General features: G+C 43.4%; 1 protein-coding gene across 1 annotated transcript in view; it reads right to left on the reverse strand.

The window, feature by feature from the left end:
• The window catches only part of Col4a3 (collagen type IV alpha 3 chain), a 132,364-nt gene that overhangs the window by 48,567 nt on the left and 62,704 nt on the right, over window positions 1-21,093 (reverse strand). The window contains exons 5-20 of the mRNA XM_050160995.1: window positions 20,010-20,054; window positions 19,147-19,209; window positions 18,449-18,502; window positions 17,474-17,500; window positions 16,298-16,375; window positions 14,629-14,691; window positions 14,484-14,519; window positions 12,311-12,352; window positions 12,033-12,110; window positions 7,947-8,009; window positions 6,708-6,767; window positions 5,591-5,635; window positions 4,853-4,906; window positions 2,924-2,965; window positions 1,080-1,164; window positions 762-797 (exon numbers count right to left, since the gene is read on the reverse strand). Coding sequence (XP_050016952.1) covers window positions 762-797; window positions 1,080-1,164; window positions 2,924-2,965; window positions 4,853-4,906; window positions 5,591-5,635; window positions 6,708-6,767; window positions 7,947-8,009; window positions 12,033-12,110; window positions 12,311-12,352; window positions 14,484-14,519; window positions 14,629-14,691; window positions 16,298-16,375; window positions 17,474-17,500; window positions 18,449-18,502; window positions 19,147-19,209; window positions 20,010-20,054 — 871 coding nt within the window. The remainder of the gene's footprint in view (window positions 1-761; window positions 798-1,079; window positions 1,165-2,923; window positions 2,966-4,852; window positions 4,907-5,590; window positions 5,636-6,707; window positions 6,768-7,946; window positions 8,010-12,032; window positions 12,111-12,310; window positions 12,353-14,483; window positions 14,520-14,628; window positions 14,692-16,297; window positions 16,376-17,473; window positions 17,501-18,448; window positions 18,503-19,146; window positions 19,210-20,009; window positions 20,055-21,093) is intronic.

Genomic DNA, 21,093 nt, shown 5'->3' on the forward strand with positions numbered 1-21,093 from the left:
ATATGTGTGTATGTGTGTGTAGTAGGTATGTGCAGGCATACACAGTATTTGTCAATTTCTGTATCTGTTAAATTTGCTTCTTTTAAAAAGAACATAATGCAATCACCATTGATGGGTTCTTGTGAACCCATCTCTAATGTTATTCTTTATCTTCCAGAGATAAAGAATAGCTCCAGAGACAGAAATGTAAAACTTTAGAGAAAAAAATGTCATGCATGGTAGTGCATGCCTTTAATCGCAGCACTCAGGAGGCAGAGGCACGCGGATTGCTGAGTACGAGGCCAGCCTGGTCTATATAAAGAGTTTCAGACAACCAGGGCTACACAGGATAACTGGTTTTGAAACACCAAACCAAATAAAATAAACAAAAAACCAACACCAACAACAAAAAAAGAAATTTTACAGAAAAAGTTTAATTATAATGTAGGCATCTCTGCAGGCCTTTGTATTTAACAAAAATGGTTATGTACAACCAACCTACTTGCTGTGACATCAGTGCTTTCCACCTTAGTGCCACGTCTGAGGACTGGGGCTCCTGCTCCTACCCCAAAGTTATGTGCTTGCATTTAAAACCCTCCAGTGTCAATTTAACGCCTGTGGCTTTGTCAGCATGGGCCACAGGGATAGCTATTAAGAGGCTCGAAACCCATTGAGATCAGCAAAGGCAAATCGTCTTTTACAAATCATACGATATCACAAAACAGTGGCTTTCCCCTCTTTAATAGCATTTTTATGTGTACTCAAAAGAAACACAAACATACCAGGGCTTCCAGGAACTCCAGGGGGACCACTAGGACCTGGGAATACATTACATCAATTAATTGCTTGCCCAGTTAGAGACACTCCTTGTCCAGTTTTTAAAATGTTCTACGACAGTGTCACCATAGTAACCATTCAACTCCTAGGGTATACCACTTACAAAAATTTCCATGAAAAATATAAAAATTGGAAATATCTCCACTGACATAAAGTGGGAATTCCCCTTCCTCCATCACCTGGAAACTATCATAGCTCTATAAATAAATTCTGCTCAGTGCTTTGAAAGAAAGATAAAACAATGGTGATAAATACATCCTCACCCTGTGGGCCACGAGCACCTTTGGGCCCAGGTGGGCCTGGCATTCCTTTGTCTCCCTTTTCCAGGTACGCATAGTAATATTCTGTCTTAAAGGAGAAGGTAGAGAATAAACAGAAACGTTACTGCTCACCAACCCCCCTTTCTTCAATCTCTTTATTTGGGCCTAAAAGAGAATTTCCTTGTTTTCCCGAGTTCAGATGTTTTGATATTAGCAGAAATACGGTGGCCATGCCCATACAAGTGGATAGATGTTAAGACAAAGATAACCTTTCTGATGTCATCACTTATACCATAGGCTTTCAGCTAGAACTACATTTAGTTTAATTACACTTTTTAAATTTTGTTTTCTTTCTGTGATGGGAATCAAACGCAGGGCATTGTGTTTGCCAGTGCTGGGCCACAGGGCTACATCCTTAGCCCTAGAAACACGTTTTATTGATGTGTCTCAACCACCACATTATATATTTGTTCAGTTACAAAATAAAGCAACAAGAACTTTCATGGAAGCTTCATCTATTAAATCACAGAAGTTACCAGCAGCAATGACATAATAGGGCTCATCATTAATTCCACAGTTATGTGTACAGATGCCGGGTATTGGGCTCGGCTGCAGTTTATGATTTCACAAAGCAAAGTAGCCCATCACACTTTCCTAGCATAAACGATATTTGGCAGTAACTTGCATCTGAAATAAAAAGATACTGATTCTTGGGACCCATTTTCATTCAGTGAGTTAAGCTATGTAGCTTGGGGGTCTGAGAACTGCATTTTAAAAAATGACTTGTATTGTGTATGTGAGAGCTATCCTGCATATAAGCAGGTGTCCCATTCATGTGCCTGGTACCCCGAAGAGGGCAATGGATCCCCTGGAACTAGAGTTACAGATGGCTATGAACCATCACGTTTGTGCAGGGTGCTAAGCCTGGGTCCTTTGCAAAGTTAACTTTGCTTAACTGCTTACCCATCTCTTCAGCACCTCACTTTAATTGGGCGGGGGGGGCATGTGCATGTAGGTGCAGATTTCCAAAATGACTAGAGGCTTAGGTTCCCGGAAGCTAAGATTAGAGGTAATATGTGCTGCCCAGGGTGGATGCTAGGAACCGAACTTGGGTCACCTGAAAGAGCAGTAGGCACTCTTAACCTTTCTACAGCCTTGAGAGCTACATTTCTAACAAATCGAGCCCACGACTCTTTGCCATCGTGGGTCATTTGTACAGCTTGTACAGTCGGACAGAGAAGCCCTGCCAAGCACACTGGCTGGGAGACTGCTTTGGGTGAATGAGCAGATGCCAGAACTGAGAGCCAGCGGTCCCTCTCATTCATCTCACATGCCCTGCAGTGTCATGAAATCAAGTCTGTGCCAGGCAGGGTGGTGCTCCCAGGGCAGTGGAGCTTGGGTTGTAGGGACAGATTCTTGCTGACCTGCCTTAAACTCAAGGCAGAGCTTCAGCTACCATGCAAATAGAAGGACCAGGCTCTCTTGTTCCTAGGTACCCTAGCTGTCTTCAGCAGCAGCCTTCTTATTCCACTTTGAGAACAGAGGATCACCTTGGAAAACTGTGATGAGGCCAAGGTTTTTTTTTTTTTTTTTTTGTGTGTGTGTGTGTGCATGTGTGTGTGTGTCAGAGTCCAAGATGGGCTTTATTAGTGCATTCTAGGAATCAAACATAATCAAATCAAAATATTTATGGGTAAATAATGACGACAACTAGTCTATGCCTTGGCTTGATGAAAATGAATATGCTCTTATATTCATCATAACAGTTAATGAGAAATGTTGATTCAAAACTTGCTCAGTACTTGGAAAAACTTAACTATGATATTGTTCTCTCTAGTTGCACTTACTGGACCAGGGAATCCTGGAGGGCCAATGTCTCCTTTCCATCCCTGTAAAGAAAGACATTGCGGGTGAATATGCAAACTCAAAGGAGCATAGTTAAAAAACAAAATACATGGTTGAACAATAAGTTAATGGTCACGGCCATGCCATTTAGGTATAATGTGCAAACCAGATTACAAGGGCGTTGCCTTGAAGTCATCTTCCTGGCCAGCCCTTGTCTAGGTGAAGTTTTCTGCAAGGCTGGGAAGAAGGCAGTGCCCCCTTGTCTATTCTCCACCTTCCTCCTTTACCACATGGTCTCTAGTCTTACACATCCACATCCTCACACAGACTGTAGCTGTAGGATAGCCAGGCCAGGGTTGTAGTTAATGCCCAATGTACCCAGCCTCCTTCATTTCGAGAGGGCAATCCAAAATTCTTCCAGGACTGGCTATTAAAAAGCGGAGTTTGAATCAGAATGTATATCATTGCATATGTGAATTGTCGGTGAACATCGGCAGCATATCAGAGGCAAGTGATATGGAATATACTACACAGGTGATTGTGACTTTTTAGGGACACACGACCCAGCTGAGGTTCCAGAGTCCACACTACACGACCTCAGATGACCAGATGGATTCCTGCTATTGGGAGCCTTTGCTGAAACCCTGCTCACAGGGTGCTGATACGTATCTAGGGTCCTGAGCCAGCCGGTGTCAACTTCAACTACACAGAACAATGTTTTATCTCTTCCTTGAGAACCTTCTTGGAATGTTTATTGTTCTTTCATCTTAGCAAAAACACTCAACAGCTAAGCTTTTTTTTTTTTTCTGGCTTCTATTATAATGTTACTCTCCAGCATTTAAAAGAATGTGATTTTATTAAAACATAGACTACAAAGGTCTTTCATTTCTTTTCAAGCTACTATCAATTATCAACAAAATACGTTTATATTATTCTATGGGGAAATCTTCCTGTTTAATACAAGAGTGAGTGAGCTTGCTTTACCGAGGCACAGACAGCACTATGAAAACCAGCACTGTCAGAGAGAGAGAGAGAGAGAGAGAGAGAGAGAGAGAGAGAGAGAGAGAGAGCGAGCGCCTGGGAAAGACTAGAGAGGAGGAGTCTTTTTTCCACAGGACTGACAGAATTGTCTGCTCAGCGTCCATAGTTCAGACCGCACACATTAATCAAACCAGCACTGAAGACTGAGAACATTTCATGATTCCTGGGCAAAGGTCAAGCCCCAGCTTTTAATCTCAATACTTTGTTAACAGGAACACGATTTTTAAACTAAGCAATACCTATGGGCCGACAAGATGGCTCAGTGGGTAAAGGGGCTTGCCACCAAGCCTGGATATCCAAGTTTGATTCCCCGAACCCATATGGTAGGAGAGAGAAGCAACTCTCAATGAGTTTTCCTCTGACCTCCACGTGTGCGCTCTGGTTCATGTGCCCCTCCTCCAACAAATAAATAAAAGTGAAATGGACAACAACTCAGCAACAAAAATCTGAAGGAGGTTGAAACTTAGAAAGACAGACCGGAAGGGACCTGTGAACCACAGTGGGTGAGAGCTTGGATTCCACGCCCGGGGAAAGGAACCACAGTCCCACGGTGGTGAGGAAGGGAGGAGAGTCCGCAAATGCCTGCAGTGAGATAGGCTTCTACGGAAGACAATGTTCTCATCTGTGGAATGGGACTCGCCCCCATTTCCCAGAAGTGACTTGAGGATCAAGTAGGAATATCTGAGAAGCATTCAGCTGGGAATAGGAAATACTCAGTAATATTGATGGCTTTTGCTATATGATTGTAGGAAACCTCAGAAGACAGACTCAAAAATTTCACTTCAGTTCAACATCGGCTTATTTTGAAAAAGCCTGTGGTTGCAATTCCTTATTCTTGGGAGGGTAGGCAATACCCAACCAGTTGGAAAAGGCTTAAGAGAGGATGTTACCTTAATGCCAGCTTCACCCCTCAACCCAGGAAAGCCCCTGTTGCCCTTGGCTCCCTAAAGGAAAAAATAAAAGGACAGAAGATGAGAAGACACGAGTCAGTTGCATCTCTATGAAGCAAGCACAGCAGGAACTTTTTAATTTTTAAATATTTAAAATGAATTTTCAAAAGCAATATGTAATAGTTGTATATACTTTTAGTATATAATGCAATGTTTCAAGATCTCACCAGTTCTGATCTATATAAACACATTTTATCTACCAGATTGTGTACTTTGTGTATTGATCAGGTCAGGGAACTAATCACATCCACCCCCTCAATTGTCTGTCATTTTATTATGGTGTTAAAGATCTTCCTAACTAATTTCAAGTAGACAACACACCCATGTTGATTCTAGTTACCTTACGGTGAGACAAAGACTAACATTTGCCTGGGAGCAAAGGTAACTTCTGCATCCATTGACTAACCACTTCCTGTCCCTCCAACTCACCACACCTCCCAGTCCCTGGGTCTACTCTGCTACTCTGAGAGATCAGCTGCTGTGGATACTGTATCTGAGAAGACTGAGCGATATTGGTCTTGTGCTGTCTGGCCTATCATTAGGTGTGTTCAGCAGGCCTTTTCCCAGTGGGTCTAAAGAGCCAAGTGTAGTCTGTAAAAGCTGAGATCACCTCATGATTCTCAAATAACCTTCACCTAGTATCACGCTGCTTCCAGGATATTAATAGGCTTGCTTTACCTCAGTGCCAGGGAAGCCAGGTGCACCATCTTTTCCAGGTTTCCCCTAAAACAAAACCACTTAAGTTTTACTAATGTTAAACAGGTTGACTTTAGTAAACAGAGAAAACATTTATGATATAATTTCCTTTTGACATAAGGCAAGAAAGGTGCAGGGAGGTTCCTCACTGTCTGGTCTTCTAAGGTAAGACTCCCGATCTTACAGGCGGTGGGCATCTCTTCCCAGAGAAGGCGGATGCCAGTTAGGATCAGTGATTAGAGGCAAAAGGAGGGAGAGAAGACAGCAAAGCTTTGAGTGGAGTTCATGTCCCATCCTGACACTGGAAATAGACCCAGGGAAGCACCAAGCTGAGAGGTAAATTAGGAATTTAGAGAGAAGGAAGTATTTATAACTTAGTGATTTGAAATGCAATTTCTTAAATCCTAGATAAATATTTAAATATTGTAGTGTCTGAGTAGACATGTCTTTCAGATGAAATGTTATGGTCTGGACCCTTTCTGAGAATTAAAATCAGGCAAGCTGTATCACTTTTCCTTGAACATCCCCACTCCACTTGCCCTGCCTCAACCCATGCTTTTTAGGGGTTTTACATGCTATATCTGTTTAAATCTTCCAAAATGGAGCTGAGTCGGGAAGTGACCCCAATTGTTTCTGGGTTCCCAGCATCCCACTTCCAGACACACTTTGGGAGCTGTTCTCTCTCTAAGCTGACTGCTTCTGTTGCTGTCATCCACAGGAGTCCCCTGACTAGTGTGTGTGTGTGTGTGTGTGTGTGTGTGTGTGTGTGTGTGTGTGTGTTTGGTTTCTTCTTAGATGTCATTAGCCTGATATTGCATAGGCTGTACCTCATTCCTTTTCTTTTTCACAGAAGATCATTATTTCTTGGACAGAATAGGCCTGGTACCCAGAGAAGAAGTGAGGTAGAGAGAGGGTCCTGTCCCAGCTTTCTGAAATCCCTGGAACTTGTTTTAGGCTTGAAATTTTCAGATATTTGGAAAAATAAATCCCTTCACCAAAACTTAAAAAAAAATTTCTAGTTGGAGCATCTCACTCTGTGACCCAAAGATTCCCAAGTCCTGCCTTCCTTGGCTACACATGATACCGAATTGCCCCTTACCCTTGGACCAGGCTCTCCAGGAACACCCTTTTCTGATCCATAGGAGTCTCCAGGTGGCCCCTGTGTGATCAGAGTTATGGAATGCTTTAGAAATGTACTTTCTGATTTTGTACCTTCAAGATTAATAATTCATCCATTCTATTGGGAATATTTTAAATTAGGTAATCTAAAAGTCTTATGATAAGATTGAGTTTTATCTTAAAAACTTTGGTGGGAAAGCTGAAGTTGCACCAATTCACAGTTGATGGCTTCTGGCAGGGTGGGAGTCGGGGAAGACTCAGTTTTCTTAGAGGGGTAGGAGTTTGATCATGCTCCAGTGAGCACATGGGTAACTCAGATTTGACTAGTGTGGGACAATTTGTATATTCTCAATTATGTTTTAAATAAATGCTGATTGGTCAGTAGCCAGGCAGGAAGTAGAGGTGGGGAAATGAGAACAGGAGTATTCTGGGAAAAAGAAAGCTCTTTCCACAGTTCTGTCCAGACACTGAAGAAGCAGGATGTGACCTGCCCCACTGAAAAAGGTATCAAGCCATGTGGCTAACATAGATCAGAATAATGGGTTAATATAAGTTGTAAGAGTTAATAAGAAGCCTGAGCTTTTTATAACTTATGGAGACCTCTGTGTGATTTTCTTTGGGACTTGCCGGCTATGGAAACTGGGCAGGACAGAAACCCTAACAAGCTAGCCCTCATGTTACATTGGACTTGGTAAATTTTCCCTTCTTTTGTTTTGGGGAAGAGCATATGGGTTGGGAGTAGACCTGGGAGGACTGGGAAGTGAATATGATTGGGATGCCTCAGGTGAAATTCCTGATTAATCAATAAAAATATTATATAAAAAAGAATTAGTTTTAAATAGATATTCAAAATCGGGTGCTATAGTCAAGTCAGACCTAAAGTAGCACAGAGATTTCACCCAGAAAAGGCTTCAAAAATAATTTTAGAATATTCATGGGCTCTGTGTTTTAGTCAACATCAATATTTAAAGGCTGATCATTCATCAATATATGGATAAAGACTGTAATAATTGTACTTGGGTTACTGATAAAGAATAAAGCCCATGGTAGAGGGCATGTTCAGAGGAGTTGCGGGAGTGGGAGAGGAGTCATGGGTGGACATGAATCATGATACATTGCATATCTGTACAAAATTGTCAAGAAATAAAAATATTCTTAACAATATGTATTAAGGCTCTGTTTTATGTGTCATAGGAATAAAATGACTTAAATCACCTACCAAGGGTCCGGGACGCCCAGGTTCACCCATCTCTCCCGTATCTCCTTTCTCCCCCTTGAAGTCCTGTTACAAATACAATTCAAGGTCATTATCACAAACCATTACGTATCCCAAATACAATTAAACCAGTTGCATGAAATACCCTCTGTCCAGTGAAACTAGGTGTGAAAACCAGTACTGGGCCTCATGACAATACCACATGGTTCTTCACTTTAAATATGAACTCACGTTAATACAACCTTTCAAAGAAAAGGAACCCCTTGTGTATCTCCAGTAGAGATGTAACAGTAACTGTGTTAGTTACTATTACATCTGCCAGCCAATAACGGTGTAAGATCAGAGTTCTTTTACAACTCTGTTTCTAATCATTCACTACAGTTAACTGAAACAGATAACACAGAAAAACCAAACATCACATGGTAATAGCTCAGATTTCTAAACTCTTTTAAGATCAGAATATAGATAAGATTATTGATGGTTTTCAAAACATTCTATCAACTTTGCTGAAGATATGCTATATCCTTTATTAAAATGTGCTTTTGTGCTGGGGAGATAGATCAGGAGAGCACCTGAGCCCTGGTTCTAATCCTTGGCCCTAGCACAGGCACCCCAGGAATCGGACAAGTATTATCTCAGCATGTTATCAACCCTTAAACAACGGACCCCTCTGGGCACTAACCTTAAATCCACCCATCTGTATAATGAAGCTCAGGACTAGTAAAATAGTCTATCGATAGTCTGTTGCCTGCCCTCCAAGTGCAGGTGTTACTGTTGTCTTGCTCTTTCGTGCACGTTTCCTAGGAGATGATGCTAAAACAACACCATTGGGTGTTCAAAGCACCCTTTAAACGGTAGCTTAATTTGTCTATGCTTCTTTGGGGATTTTGAAGAAATTTGATCTTTCGGAAGAGGAAGTGTGTGAGAGGTGGGAACTCTGACTTGTGTGTATATGGTTAGCAATAAAAGGTATTCTGAGAGTCCAGAAAATTAAGTATCTTTTGGATCAGATTACATTATACTTATTTAATCAAACCAGCTTTCTGTAAGTACATTCATTCCTAACACATTCAAATTACTTTTACTGGTACAATACTTTTCTCCTTCCTACCCCAACACATTTTTACTAATTACTTGGGAATTTGCTAAAATGCCACCACAATACACTCTTTTCCCATCCCTCCCAGGTCAGCCCTCCCAGTCTTGCACCCCACCATTTTCACCCCCAAAACTACCAAGTCGGATTTGTGTTGCTCATCTACTCATCCGAGTACGGTCAGACTCCCAGTGGCCAGTCCCTTAAAGAAAACCGAGTCTGTCCTCAACCCTCTGCCAGAAGCCAACAACTGTGAAGAGCATCTTTATCACAACTTTTAAGCTTCCTGTATGGTATGGACTGTTTCTTTTGTTGGGTGAGGGTGGAGGTTGTGACAGAGGCCTTCAATGTCTCTCATTCTCAGTGATGAGTCTGCAGTCATGAATATCACTGCAAAAGGAGCTCGCTTGAACAAAGCAGCCTACAGCAGCATGGATCATGGACTTCCACATGGTTTCCGGTGGCAGTTCAGATCATAGACACCCACCTTGGTCCCTGGTGGCTTCACATATTATAGCTATCAACATGGCCTCCCACAGCAGAACATGGATCGTGGATAGCCTCTGGCCCTGGCTTTGATCATGGATATTCAAGGCAGTATGGTCCATGCATGAAAGTCGTCTGAGGAGACTTAGACCAGAAAAAGAACCATTTTTCATCTCAGCTATCTTGCTGTTCAGAGTCAGTGTGTGTGTGAGGGGGGGGTCAGGTCAGCCACGTGAGTCCATGTTGTCAGCCAAGAGACATGCTACAGCCAGAGTCATGCAGATCTGAGTGGCCTGTGCCATGGTGACATCCAGGCCAGAGGTGTAGTTGAGGACCATGTCTGGGTTTGTGAATCTAGGATCAGTGTTGATGTCTGTCTGAGGTTCCTGTTACCATTGAAGGCCATATGGATGCCTGAGATCTGTAGCTAAATTAATGTCCAAGGGCCACGCTGTTGAGGATACTTGCGATCTGCTACCCAGGACAATGGACATCTAGGCCTGGTTGCTGCTGAGGACCATATCTAGGTCTGTGCTTCCACCAAAGGTTGCACAGAAGCCCAGGGTCATGGCCATAACATGTAGCCTTGATGGTATTCAGGAGGTGTGACCAGAGACATCGTGATCTGGGTGGCCTATTCTTTCGCCAGGAGCCAGGATGTATTCTGGGCCCAAGCTGCTGCTGAGGGCCATGTCTAGGTTCCTGGTCCTGATGCAGCTGGGGTCTTTGTTGATGTCTGTGGTCCATGTGGCCTCATGGGGCCATGGAAACCATGCATGGTGGAATCAGAGGGACATGCAGACTAACCCTGCCCTTTGCTGGCCCTGGGATAGCGGGCTCTGTCCTTTGCTGGATGCTGCGGCAAGAGAGTTACTCCCCCAATGGGCCCATCCCTTACCACAGGTTGGGGATAGCTGACCCTGATGGTAGGGGTGTAAGGGAGCTGGCTCAACCCCTCGCCTGAGGTGGGTGGCCCCAGTGGCCTGGCCTAACCAGTTCAACTACCACCCAGGCTCACAACCAGGCTTGGGGTTGGCCCACTCTAACATCTACCCCATCTTAGACGTTCTGGAGCTCATGAAAGACCCTGTGGAACCATAATGACAGGATCTCCATGACTCAGGGCAGCTGAGGGATATCCAAGAGGAGTTCTGTGAGGGTCCAGTGATGATGCTGTGTAAGAAACCTGAGTCCTTGAACCAGACCAGAACTCACTGCAATGAACATTCCAAGTAAAACTGATTGGGAAAGAGGGTCTATTGTGTGACATACCACGGTTCCCAGTGCCACCAGGAAGAATGAAGAGGTGTTGGAGAGGTGGGAAAAAGGGAAGAGCAAAGAGGTTTTGCTGTTGTTGTTCTATCTTTTTCCTCTTTGTGTTTGTTTGCTTTTTTTTAAAAAAAAACTTTCATTTGCAAGGGGGAGGGCAGGATAGAGAGGAACTAAGAGGTGGGGTGCACGATGTGAAATTCCCAAATATTCAATAAAGAAATTATGTTTTAAAAAATGAAAATAAAAAGCACATGGAAAAAAATATTGGCAGTGATTGTGGTTGTTCAAGTCAGTGAATGTTAAAGCCACTGAGTTGAACATGATGTGTGGATATTATAAGCTGTATATTATAATACAAAAATTGTTAAGATTTGTTATAATTAAAATGAGGTTTTAATTAAATACCCCTTTAAAATGCGTATTTTATATTTAAATCTATGTATACAATATTCTGTCTGTATGTATGCCTGCAGGCCAGAAGAGGGCACCAGATCCCATTACAGATGGTTGTGAGCCACCATGTGGTTGCTGGGAATTTAACTCAAGACCTTTGGAAGAGCAGGCAATGCTCTTAACCTCTGAGCCATCTCTCCAGCCCATCAATTAAACTATTTTTGAAAACAATTAAATGTAACTTTCAAGATTTAGTTTCTTGGTTAATTCCATACCATCTGAGTTCTTTATTTACCCTCCCGGACTTCCCAAGCCCAGGTTAGTGCCTGGATTGGAGTATGGTACTGTGAATTCATTTCCTAACCACTCAGTTCAGCTCCATAGCTTGGCCTTCTTAGTCATCCTCCTATAGGAGCAAAAGCAATCAGTGTCCAAATAACTAGGAGCAGTGCTCTTGGAGAAGACGGAGTATGTCCTTGGGGTTACAATGACCACGACAAGGGTCCCATTAGATTGTAGTATGCCTATACCCTGTCTATAGGTCATTGCCATTCTATTGTATCGAAGCCACACATACTGTGTTAGGGGCGATAAGAGGGAACAGGGAAGAGTGTGAACAGAACTGGGCCATTGCCTTGGAGTCACATGGCTCTACTTCTCCATTTAATTTTTCCATCCCTCACCATGAACGATATTTGGAGGAACTAAACTGAGATATTCAGACTGGAGTGGGAAACTGAGATGAACAAGGATGATAATGGAGCTTATAGAAGAGGTAAAGGATCATCAATATGTCTTTCCGGAAACAAAGAACAACCATAGTCACAAAGCAACAGCCTTACCGATGTGTTGTTTGGGTGGATGAGTGTAACAATCACTGTTCCTTGCAGCCCAGGAGGTCCTGTCAATCCTTTCACACCCTAAAGACAGGTACAGCAGAGAATGAGAGCCACCCAACATCATCAACACAGCAGATTTATCCTCTCAAAGGCCTGTTTCCTCTCCCACCTCATATACAACAAAACTCATTTCAACATGGCCCACAAATTAACTAGAGGGAAATGCACTGGGGAGCGTGTGTCTTCTGACCCACCAACCCACAAGGGGGCATGCCAATTACCCTTTCTCCTTTTTGTCCTATGGCATTATCGCCCATATGACCCTGTAAGAAAACATGAAATGCCATTGTTAGGTCTCAGGAAGTCCATATGTCTAGAAATGAGTTCAAGCTGAACTATATATAGAAGGATTTCTGGAAGTTAGATAAAAGCCAGCATTCCTCAGGAACTTATAAAACGTCTCCCCAAAAAGTCATTTCTCTTGGATCTGGTAGAAGGGGACATATAATTCCACTGACATGGTGACCCTGTGGTTGAACATGAGAGCCCAAGCCCCAGGCTCCTCAGTCCTTACTCACGAGTATTTGTTAGATATTTCAAAGGCCCCCTCTCCTCCCTCCTTCCAGATACTGGCTTATTCTCTCTATACAGACAGAGTGCTCCCCCCCCCCCAAGCAATCTATTGCTGTCTTACTATCTCAACTCTTCTCTCTTGCCCTCTCCCTCTCTTGATTCTGTGGTCATGTCCAGTCTTCAGTCTGCAGTCTTTTTTTTTCTTCTCTGCTCTGGGCTATCCCAGGTGTCTCTGGATATTTTTTCCTCTCTTACTAATAATGAAAGCCTTCACCCTAATAATGGAGCAGTCTTGTTGGCAATTTCTGTACTGCACCTTCTCCTCTACAGTTATTATGTTTAAAAAATAAATACGAATAATTGGGGTTCGTTAACATTTCAGTCTTTGTAAGTGAAGACATATATTCATTTTAGTTTTGAAATTATAAAGCTTTATTACTACTTTTATAGAAGAACAGCGACATGTTTCTTTTAAAGGTGACAGTTTGGGGGCCCAGGAAATTGGAGACCCACTGAATATAACGGATGTCACATTGCCGGTGGGGAGCGGAAACCGGCACAAAGGGAATTTCTCTGGCTAAGCGCCTGTCTGGTTTTGAGTCCATTGACCGGCTACTTAGATTTCTGGCCATCTAACTTCCTTTTTCTGGCTGCCTCACTTCCTGATGCCCTAGTTTTGCCATGCTAAAAATAAGAGAGGTGAGCAGCTGAACTTTGAGATTCTGAAATTCAAGTCAGAGAAGCCAAGAGTGGAAATCAAGCCACGGCGTCTTTAGTAATTGAGTGACGTGAGGCCACAAGAGAGGAATAGCTTCCACTCAGCAGCGGTGGCTGCTGTGCTATGAACACCCATCACAGCTAATGCGGAAACCTACCACAAACTGTAAAGTATTAGGAGGTAGGGCTGGGAGGGGGGACTGTTAAAAATGATCCAATTGGTTCATTCCTGGACTAAGGGAATAGTGAGGTGTGGGGAGGAAAGTGAGCTCTCTGCTTATCTCCTGTTTCCTCATATGATACCTATACTCTCTGCACTCTGTAGTGCACAGGGGCTACGGAAAAGGCTCAGCGGGTAGATGGACGGATTCTGTGGGCTGGGGTCGAAGACAAAGCAAGTGGCAGGCCCGAGCCATAGTTTTTGTTGCCCTCTCCTTATGATATAGGTGCAAGATTGTACCCCAAACTTTGAGCCCAAATAAGCTTTCCCTTTCTCAGCTTGCTTTTGTCGGGTACTTGGTATCAAGAATGAGAAAAGCAACCCCCACAGTCTCTGTCCCATTGGTGTAGAGAGCTGCAGGGGAATCCAGAGATTTCAAACCTCAGTTGCTACTCAAGTAATCTGAACCTAGAAGAGACAGAGGAAGAGGGAGGAAGAGGGGGAGGGGAACAGGACCCGGGGAGGGACAGAGAGATTGCTTGCGTGCATCTATCAGTGAAGTAGTAAATGCGAGAGCACACTGGGAAGGGTCCTGTACATCGGGTCATTAATATCAATAAGAAACACTGCTTAGTAAGGCCTCCTTGGCGACGCTAGCTTCACGTAGCATTTTTAAAATTTAACTTAACTTTTTATTCACTCAACATTTTTATCCTTAAGCTACAACTTGACTTTTTAGTAGAAACACCGAAAGACCACACAAAGTCACCCTTCATGTAGGCATATAAGATCGCACGGATTTTGCAAAGCAGCCTGATGGCCCAAGGCAAGATTATCAGCCATGGAAGTCTATCTATTAGAAACCCTTGCTTTTCCCCAGTTATGGCTGGTCCTGTCCCCTGTCCTGCTGGGATTCCTGTGATCCCAGGGAGGTGCCCACTGTGGTCTGATAGGCTTTTGGGCTGGGTAGGGTGCTCTGCTACAACTTGGGAACACAGACTTACTTTTGGTCCTCTGGGTCCCACGGCACCTGGAAGACCCTAGAAAAGCCACAAGGAAACATTACAGCAGGAGTCACGCCCAGCCAGAAGATGCTCTAAAACATTTTGCAGTCACCAATGTAGACACTGAGAGGGACTTCATACTCACAAAATCTCCCGGACGACCAGGTGGACCGGCAGGCCCTGGAAAACCTGGGGGGCCTGGAAAACCCTTGAAGAGAAGAAGGAATTCAGTGTACTTGTCAAATAACGCCAAAGTTAGACAGTGATGTTTTAATGGAATCACAAGAGCATACCGCCTCCTTCCTAAGTGACTGCAACCAACCATTCTAACTCATTGCTGGGGGCAGCAGATACTTGGGATAGTCTAATGCTGTTGCACATGGGGCATTGCCAGCAACGCTTCTCTACTTGGGCAGTTTTCAGGTTTTTTTCCTCTCTATTTCTCTTTCTCTCCCCTTTCCTGTCTTTCCCTTCTTCCTCCCTGTATTTGGACAGTGTTTCTCCATTTCTTTAGGACCGGCCCCACCTACAGCTCTCCTGCCTACCTACAGCTCTCCTGCCTAGTTTTCCTTATACCTATACGATCGCTTCTTTCCTTTCTCTCTCTGGCTGGCATTCTCAGAAGGCTGCCCTCTCGGCTGGATCAGTACCTTGAGTTGACTGACGGTGCCACCAAAGCTCTGGGCTCCTTCTCTCTCTGTCTATAGCTGGAGTCCTTCCCTGTTGATACTTCTCCCTGCATTACTTTTCTCATTAGCATTCATTATGTTGTAGCACAAGGTACCGTCATTGACTGATATGTTTTTCTGTCTACTCATCAGATTGTGGGCTCCACGAGGACAAGAATTTTAGAACTGGTCGTTGGCTGATCTGGGCTCTAGAGCCTGGAAATAATCCTGCCGACAACTGGCCTCTATGAAATCTTAAACATGTCACACTGTCTTCAGGGCCTGCACAATAAATAGTGCACTTCTGTGCACTGACAGGAGACGGCCGTGTCCTTTCCGCACCACTGATCCCTCCGCTGGATCAAGAGCCAACCTGTCCCACCCCTCTCTCAGGAGCCCATTGCTGCTGCAAGCCACACACCTGTAGTTGTTGGGCTCTGAGCCCAATTTCACAGCTTAGTTGACCTGGCTCACCGTTCATCCACAGCCTCAATTCAAATTCTCATTCACAGAGGTAAATATCCCGTCTCTTTGCAGAAATTCTCACACTTAATTCCAGACTAAGGTGAGTTAGTTCTGGTTCATTAGCCTGAAATTATAGCCGATGTCTACCTAAGGGGGCCTTCTGAATCACAAAGTTTAAAACAAGCCCCAGATAGCTGTGTCTCACTGGATCTGTTATGAAACACCGCCAGGCTAGCTACAAATGGACTAGTGAAGCAAACCATTGGAGGTTCAATGGGGAGAGAACCACCCTTCAGTGAAACTCATAAAGATGCTGTGTAAACATTGGCGCTAGCTTGTTCAGCACTCCAATTGTAAGTGGTAGTCAATGCATGGTGTGAACCTGTCCTTGATTTCAGCCAATATGAAGAGAGTAGAAATCGTCCCTGAATAGTCTCGAGTGACAGACATTTAAGAAGAGAATATAAGATATCCACAATGTCATTTTTTTGCATATCACTGTGTTGCTCCTCTCAATGGAGTCAATGTTAGAATGACATGTGAGGCAGACATTGTAGACAGGGAGAGAAGAGAGGAAAGAGAGAGGCCGGGAGGAATGGGGGAGAGAGGGAGATAGATAATATGAATATGCTATACTACGAATAAGAATATGAATGAGAGATCCTTCTAGAAGTATCGTACCTGGAAGCCTGGAGGCCCTGGAAGCCCAGGGTCACCTTTGCCATTGAGTTCCCTGTCTTCTCCTTGAGCAGGCTCACCCTTGGAAACAGAGACAGTCATCAACCCCAATCAACTTTATATTTTCAACCCCCCCCCAATTGAGTGCTTATTCAAGGTTCTACCTCCTTAAAGCTGAACACTTGTGAGGATATATACACTTAGAGAAGCATTTTTACAAATGTGCGGATCATTCATTTTTTTTTAAAAACTTTTTTTTAAGATTTATTTATTTATTATGTATACAACATTCTGCCTCGATGTATGCCCGCACGCCAGAGGAGGGGGCCTGATCTCAGTACAGATGGCTGTGAGCCACCATGTGGTTGCTGGGAATTGAACTCAGGACCTCTGGAAGAGCAGACAGTGCTCTTAACCTCTGAGCCATCTCTCCAGCCCCCCAGATCATTCATTTTTGAAGCATTCAAAGAACTCATTAAAATTTGTGTTAGCCTCTATGAATTATATATAAAGATGAATTTCATTGTGACATTTATGCACTTGTATATAAAACACCTTTTGACTATATTCACTCCCACTACCCACCTTTTCTCCAGCACTCCTGCTGATTATAGTTCACCCCATACTTTCCCACCACACGTGAGTTTAATTAAGGTTTCTTATAGGACCACAGCTGAGGGGCTATTTATATGCTCATGGACAACTTACCAATGGCTACACCACTGAGGAAAATCTCTCTCCTTCCCCAGCAACCATTAGCTTCCTATAACTCCTCAAGCGAGGGTGGGGTTTCACAAGCCCCTCCTCCCACTTTTGTACTATTCTTAAAAATCTGTCAACTTGTAATGATAGAAGGAAAAAGAATAATAAATCACTTCCCAAGACACCCAAAGTGGTAGTAATTCTTAACCTAGAATGTGGAGTCTCAAACATGAGATCGGTTTCTTGCCCCTTGATCCTCATTCCTGAAAGAGTGGCATAACCATTCAAAGACCTGTCTATGGTGAGAGTCAGAAGAATTTGCTCAATAGGAGACAGTGTCATGTTTTAATTTCTATAGTATCTGAATTATTAATACCAAGATCAGTGTGTTATAGTTTATATTTCACTAATTAACTGAAATATTTTTCATACATATGGTTAGAGATATTCAGTAATAGTAGATGACAAATGACTTACTTTTTGTCCTTTCAAACCAGCAGGACCCTGGGAAAGAAGCAATGCATTAGCCACCATAGGCCAAACAAATCCATACACTTGATCTTGTCTCTACTTCCTTATATTGCCTGCTGGCCCCATTACATTCTAACATTCTTGCTACTGACTTTCAACGTCCTCAAATTTGCACATTTCAACTGATCAACAGTTTCTTCTTCATCTTCTGCCTCCCTCCAGTAGAGACAGCCTTTCTTTCATCTTGCCTACAAATATGTATCCTGTCATTCTCCCGCCTACTCCCCAGTTCCATTTATGCCTCCCAGCTCCTTCCTGCCATGGAACCACTGCTTTCCAAGATCAGCAATGACTTCATGTCATTTGCTAAGACCAAGTCATTAGTTCTTGTATTACCAAACCTTTCAGCATCCTTGGGTTGCCCCATCCTTCACTGAAGTCAGTTTCCCCAGGACTTCTATTCTGTACTCTTTCTGGTTTGCTCTCTGCCATTAGGGCCTTTCCTCCTTTCCCTGCCTGCTCATTCCTCCTGACTTTGAAGTTACATGCTGAAGTCAAGTCTGACTTCCCATTCATTGCTCCCTATGCTCTCTCTGAATTGCTGGAGGCTTCACCTCACATCCTCTCCTCCAGTTTGCTTATTATACATCTTTGTGTGGATACGTCAAGTAAAACAAAGCCTTAATGTCTAAACGTGACTTCATAACAGTCTTCTTGCCTTCCTTCCTTCCTTCCTTCCTTCCTTCCTTCCTTCCTTCCTTCCTTCTTTCCTTTCTTTCCTCCTTTTCTTCCTTCTTTCCTTCTTCCTCTCTCTTTTTCTGTTTATTTCTCTCTCTCTCTCTCTTTTTCTTTCTTTCTTCAGAGTCTGATAACGTCTCATTCTTCCCCATATCATGAGGGGCTTGCATACACAGCACACAAAATGGACTACTTTCATCTGTACTTTATGTCTGTGACGTGGAGAGAGCGATGGAGACTTACTGGGAGCCCCGAATAGCCTGGTGTCCCCGGAATGCCTGGGAATCCTTGTTCACCCTAGAAGACACGGAAAGTTTGCCGGAATTCTTAGCTGTGCTAGAACGTCCCTTGCGGGTAGCCATCCCCGAGTGGCCCCTCCAACCAATTGTCAATGGGGTTGACAACTCTAGGCACACCAATTCAAATTCTTGATGGTTACTGCTCAGAGGGCCGAGGGCCAGAAACCCATTATCTTAGTTGAGAGTAAGATCGGGTCAACTGCTCCTCAAATTGAGCATAAACAGCAGCCTAATTGTGCCAAGAACTTTTTAATTGCTGCTGTTGGAACTTTGGTAATTAGTTCGCTTGTGGCCACCCTTCTGGGGGGAGGGCAGGGCTCAGCTGCGACACAATAAAGGCTAGAGGGCCCTTCAACGCTCAGGTTTTCCTTTCCAGACACTAACTTTGTTCTCGAAGCTTTAGTCTTTGATTGGTATCTACAACCTCTGATGCAAGAGAGTCATTGAGCTTCTGTGCGAATTGATTGGAAAACTCCCTTAAATCCATACATAAGGAGCAAGGAAGCAATTGCTATTCAATCATGCTGTTGATTCTGATTTAAAGGATGCTACTAGAAAGTCCATTTCCATTTCACTACAGCCTCTTCCTCTCTCTTTCATCCGGCAATGCTCTCACTAACTACCCGTGCGAGCAGGACGTACCTTAGAACCATTGCATCCAGGTAAACCAGCCAGCCCGGGAGGCCCAGGGTGGCCTGGGATGCCCTAGAAAGAGAGCAAGACTCACTGACAAAGGCAGAGGCAGCGTCACCAGCCCCAGGACCCTGCAAAAAAGGCAGGACTCAAGGGAAATGAAGAGTGGTGTTAAATGGCTATTGGCTAGAAATGGTTGCTTCAATGCTTACATGGCAAATTTAAATTGTAGGTCTTAGATATAATTTAATATCACAGGAAAGAAAACATGCCAAGATAAAGATTGTTGGGTGAGATGTGGATATTTTAGATAAAAATCTAGGAAACAGAAAGTGGGATTGCATGGCATGCTGTTCTAAGTGAGAGGGGAAGGGAGGGAGGTGACAGAGTAGTCACCGAGGGGACTGTGGCATTGTTCTGTGCTACAAACCAGGCTGTTCTAGTTTGTTGTACCGTTGCTATTCAGTTCTGCTCAGGGCTCAAACAAATCCACACTCTTCATGGTCAGTCCTAGGGTGTGTTTTCTTCTTGTAAAGAGTGTGTCAGACATGCTTCTTTGTGTGACTATTCTAACATTTTCATTAAGATGATCATGTGAGTAAGTGCACACACAAATGTATGCATACATGCACATATATGTGCATATGTACAATGCATACATATACACGCATATACATACATATATACATATATGTTACACATATACATACATACACATAAACTTATACACCAAAATATATACACATGCATACATATGCACACAATATACGCACAAACATACAGACATATACAGATGTACACACATACATGCACACATACACACATAATACATATGCAAACATACATACACACATATGTTTCTCATTACTTACTGGAAGTCCAGGAGGACCTGAAAATCCTGGTAATCCAGTTATTCCCTAAACATAAGCAAAAGAGGAAGGGATAGAGAGAAAAACAGTTAAAAATGTTCATCCTATAAACAAAATTATTCACCATTTCAATGATCATTCTTTTGCAGCTATGTAGTGAGTATATCAAAAAGTGATTAGAAAGACAAAAAGGCTTGACACACCTTTGTACATCTGGCCTTTGCAACTTTTTAGATCTTTGCTTTGCTTGGTGAGAGTCAATCTTGCTATGCACGTGGCCTAGACTGGTTTCAAGTTCATTGTGTACATTTCCAGGGCTTTTTTTCATGCTTTTGAATTTTTGCCCCTGCCTCCCATTTGTAGAACTGGTGTGTGTGTGTGTGTGTGTGTGTGTGTGTGTGTGCAAGCACATGTGTGTGTGTCTGTCTGTGTCTGTGTGCCTGTGTGTGGTGTTTGTGACACAGTAAACTTGTGGAGGTCAGAGGACAACTTTGGGGGAGTTTTTTCTGTTTCTCACCTTGTTGGGGCAGGGCCTCTCTTGATATTTCTGCCATCCAACACTCAGGGTGGCAGCCCATCTCCTATATCCACCTCCTATTTGGATATATGAGTGCTGGGATTGTGCACTACTGAATCTGTTTTTTTTTTTTTTTTAATATAATAGCTTCCTGGTATCAAACTCAGACCATCAGGCTCACAAGCGCTTTCCCCTCTGGGAAGTTTTACCTTACAAAACTCATAAGAGGGGGCTGTTATGGTTGCTTTGGCTGTGGGCAATTATTTTTTTGTTTGTTCTTTGAGATAAGGGCTCACTCTAATAGCCCAGCTTAGCCGGGGAATATCACTAGGCAGCCCAGCCTTGAATTTACAGCAATCCTCCTGCCTCAGCCTCCTGAGTGCTGAGGTTGTAGGTGTGAGTCACCACACCTGGCTGAAATTCATTTTTAAGGTATATTTTACATGCATAAAATGTTTATCCTCTGTGAAAAGCACGGATGTTTAATATATATCCTTCTTTCCCTCCTTTCCTCTCTCCCTTCCTCCTCCCTTCCTGCCTTCTCTGCCTTCCTGTTCCTTCCTTCCCTCC

This window comes from Alexandromys fortis, unplaced genomic scaffold (genome assembly GCF_014885135.2).
Source record: "Alexandromys fortis isolate MF-2015 unplaced genomic scaffold, M_Fortis_MF-2015_v1.1 scaffold_98, whole genome shotgun sequence".
Taxonomy (NCBI): domain Eukaryota; kingdom Metazoa; phylum Chordata; class Mammalia; order Rodentia; family Cricetidae; genus Alexandromys; species Alexandromys fortis.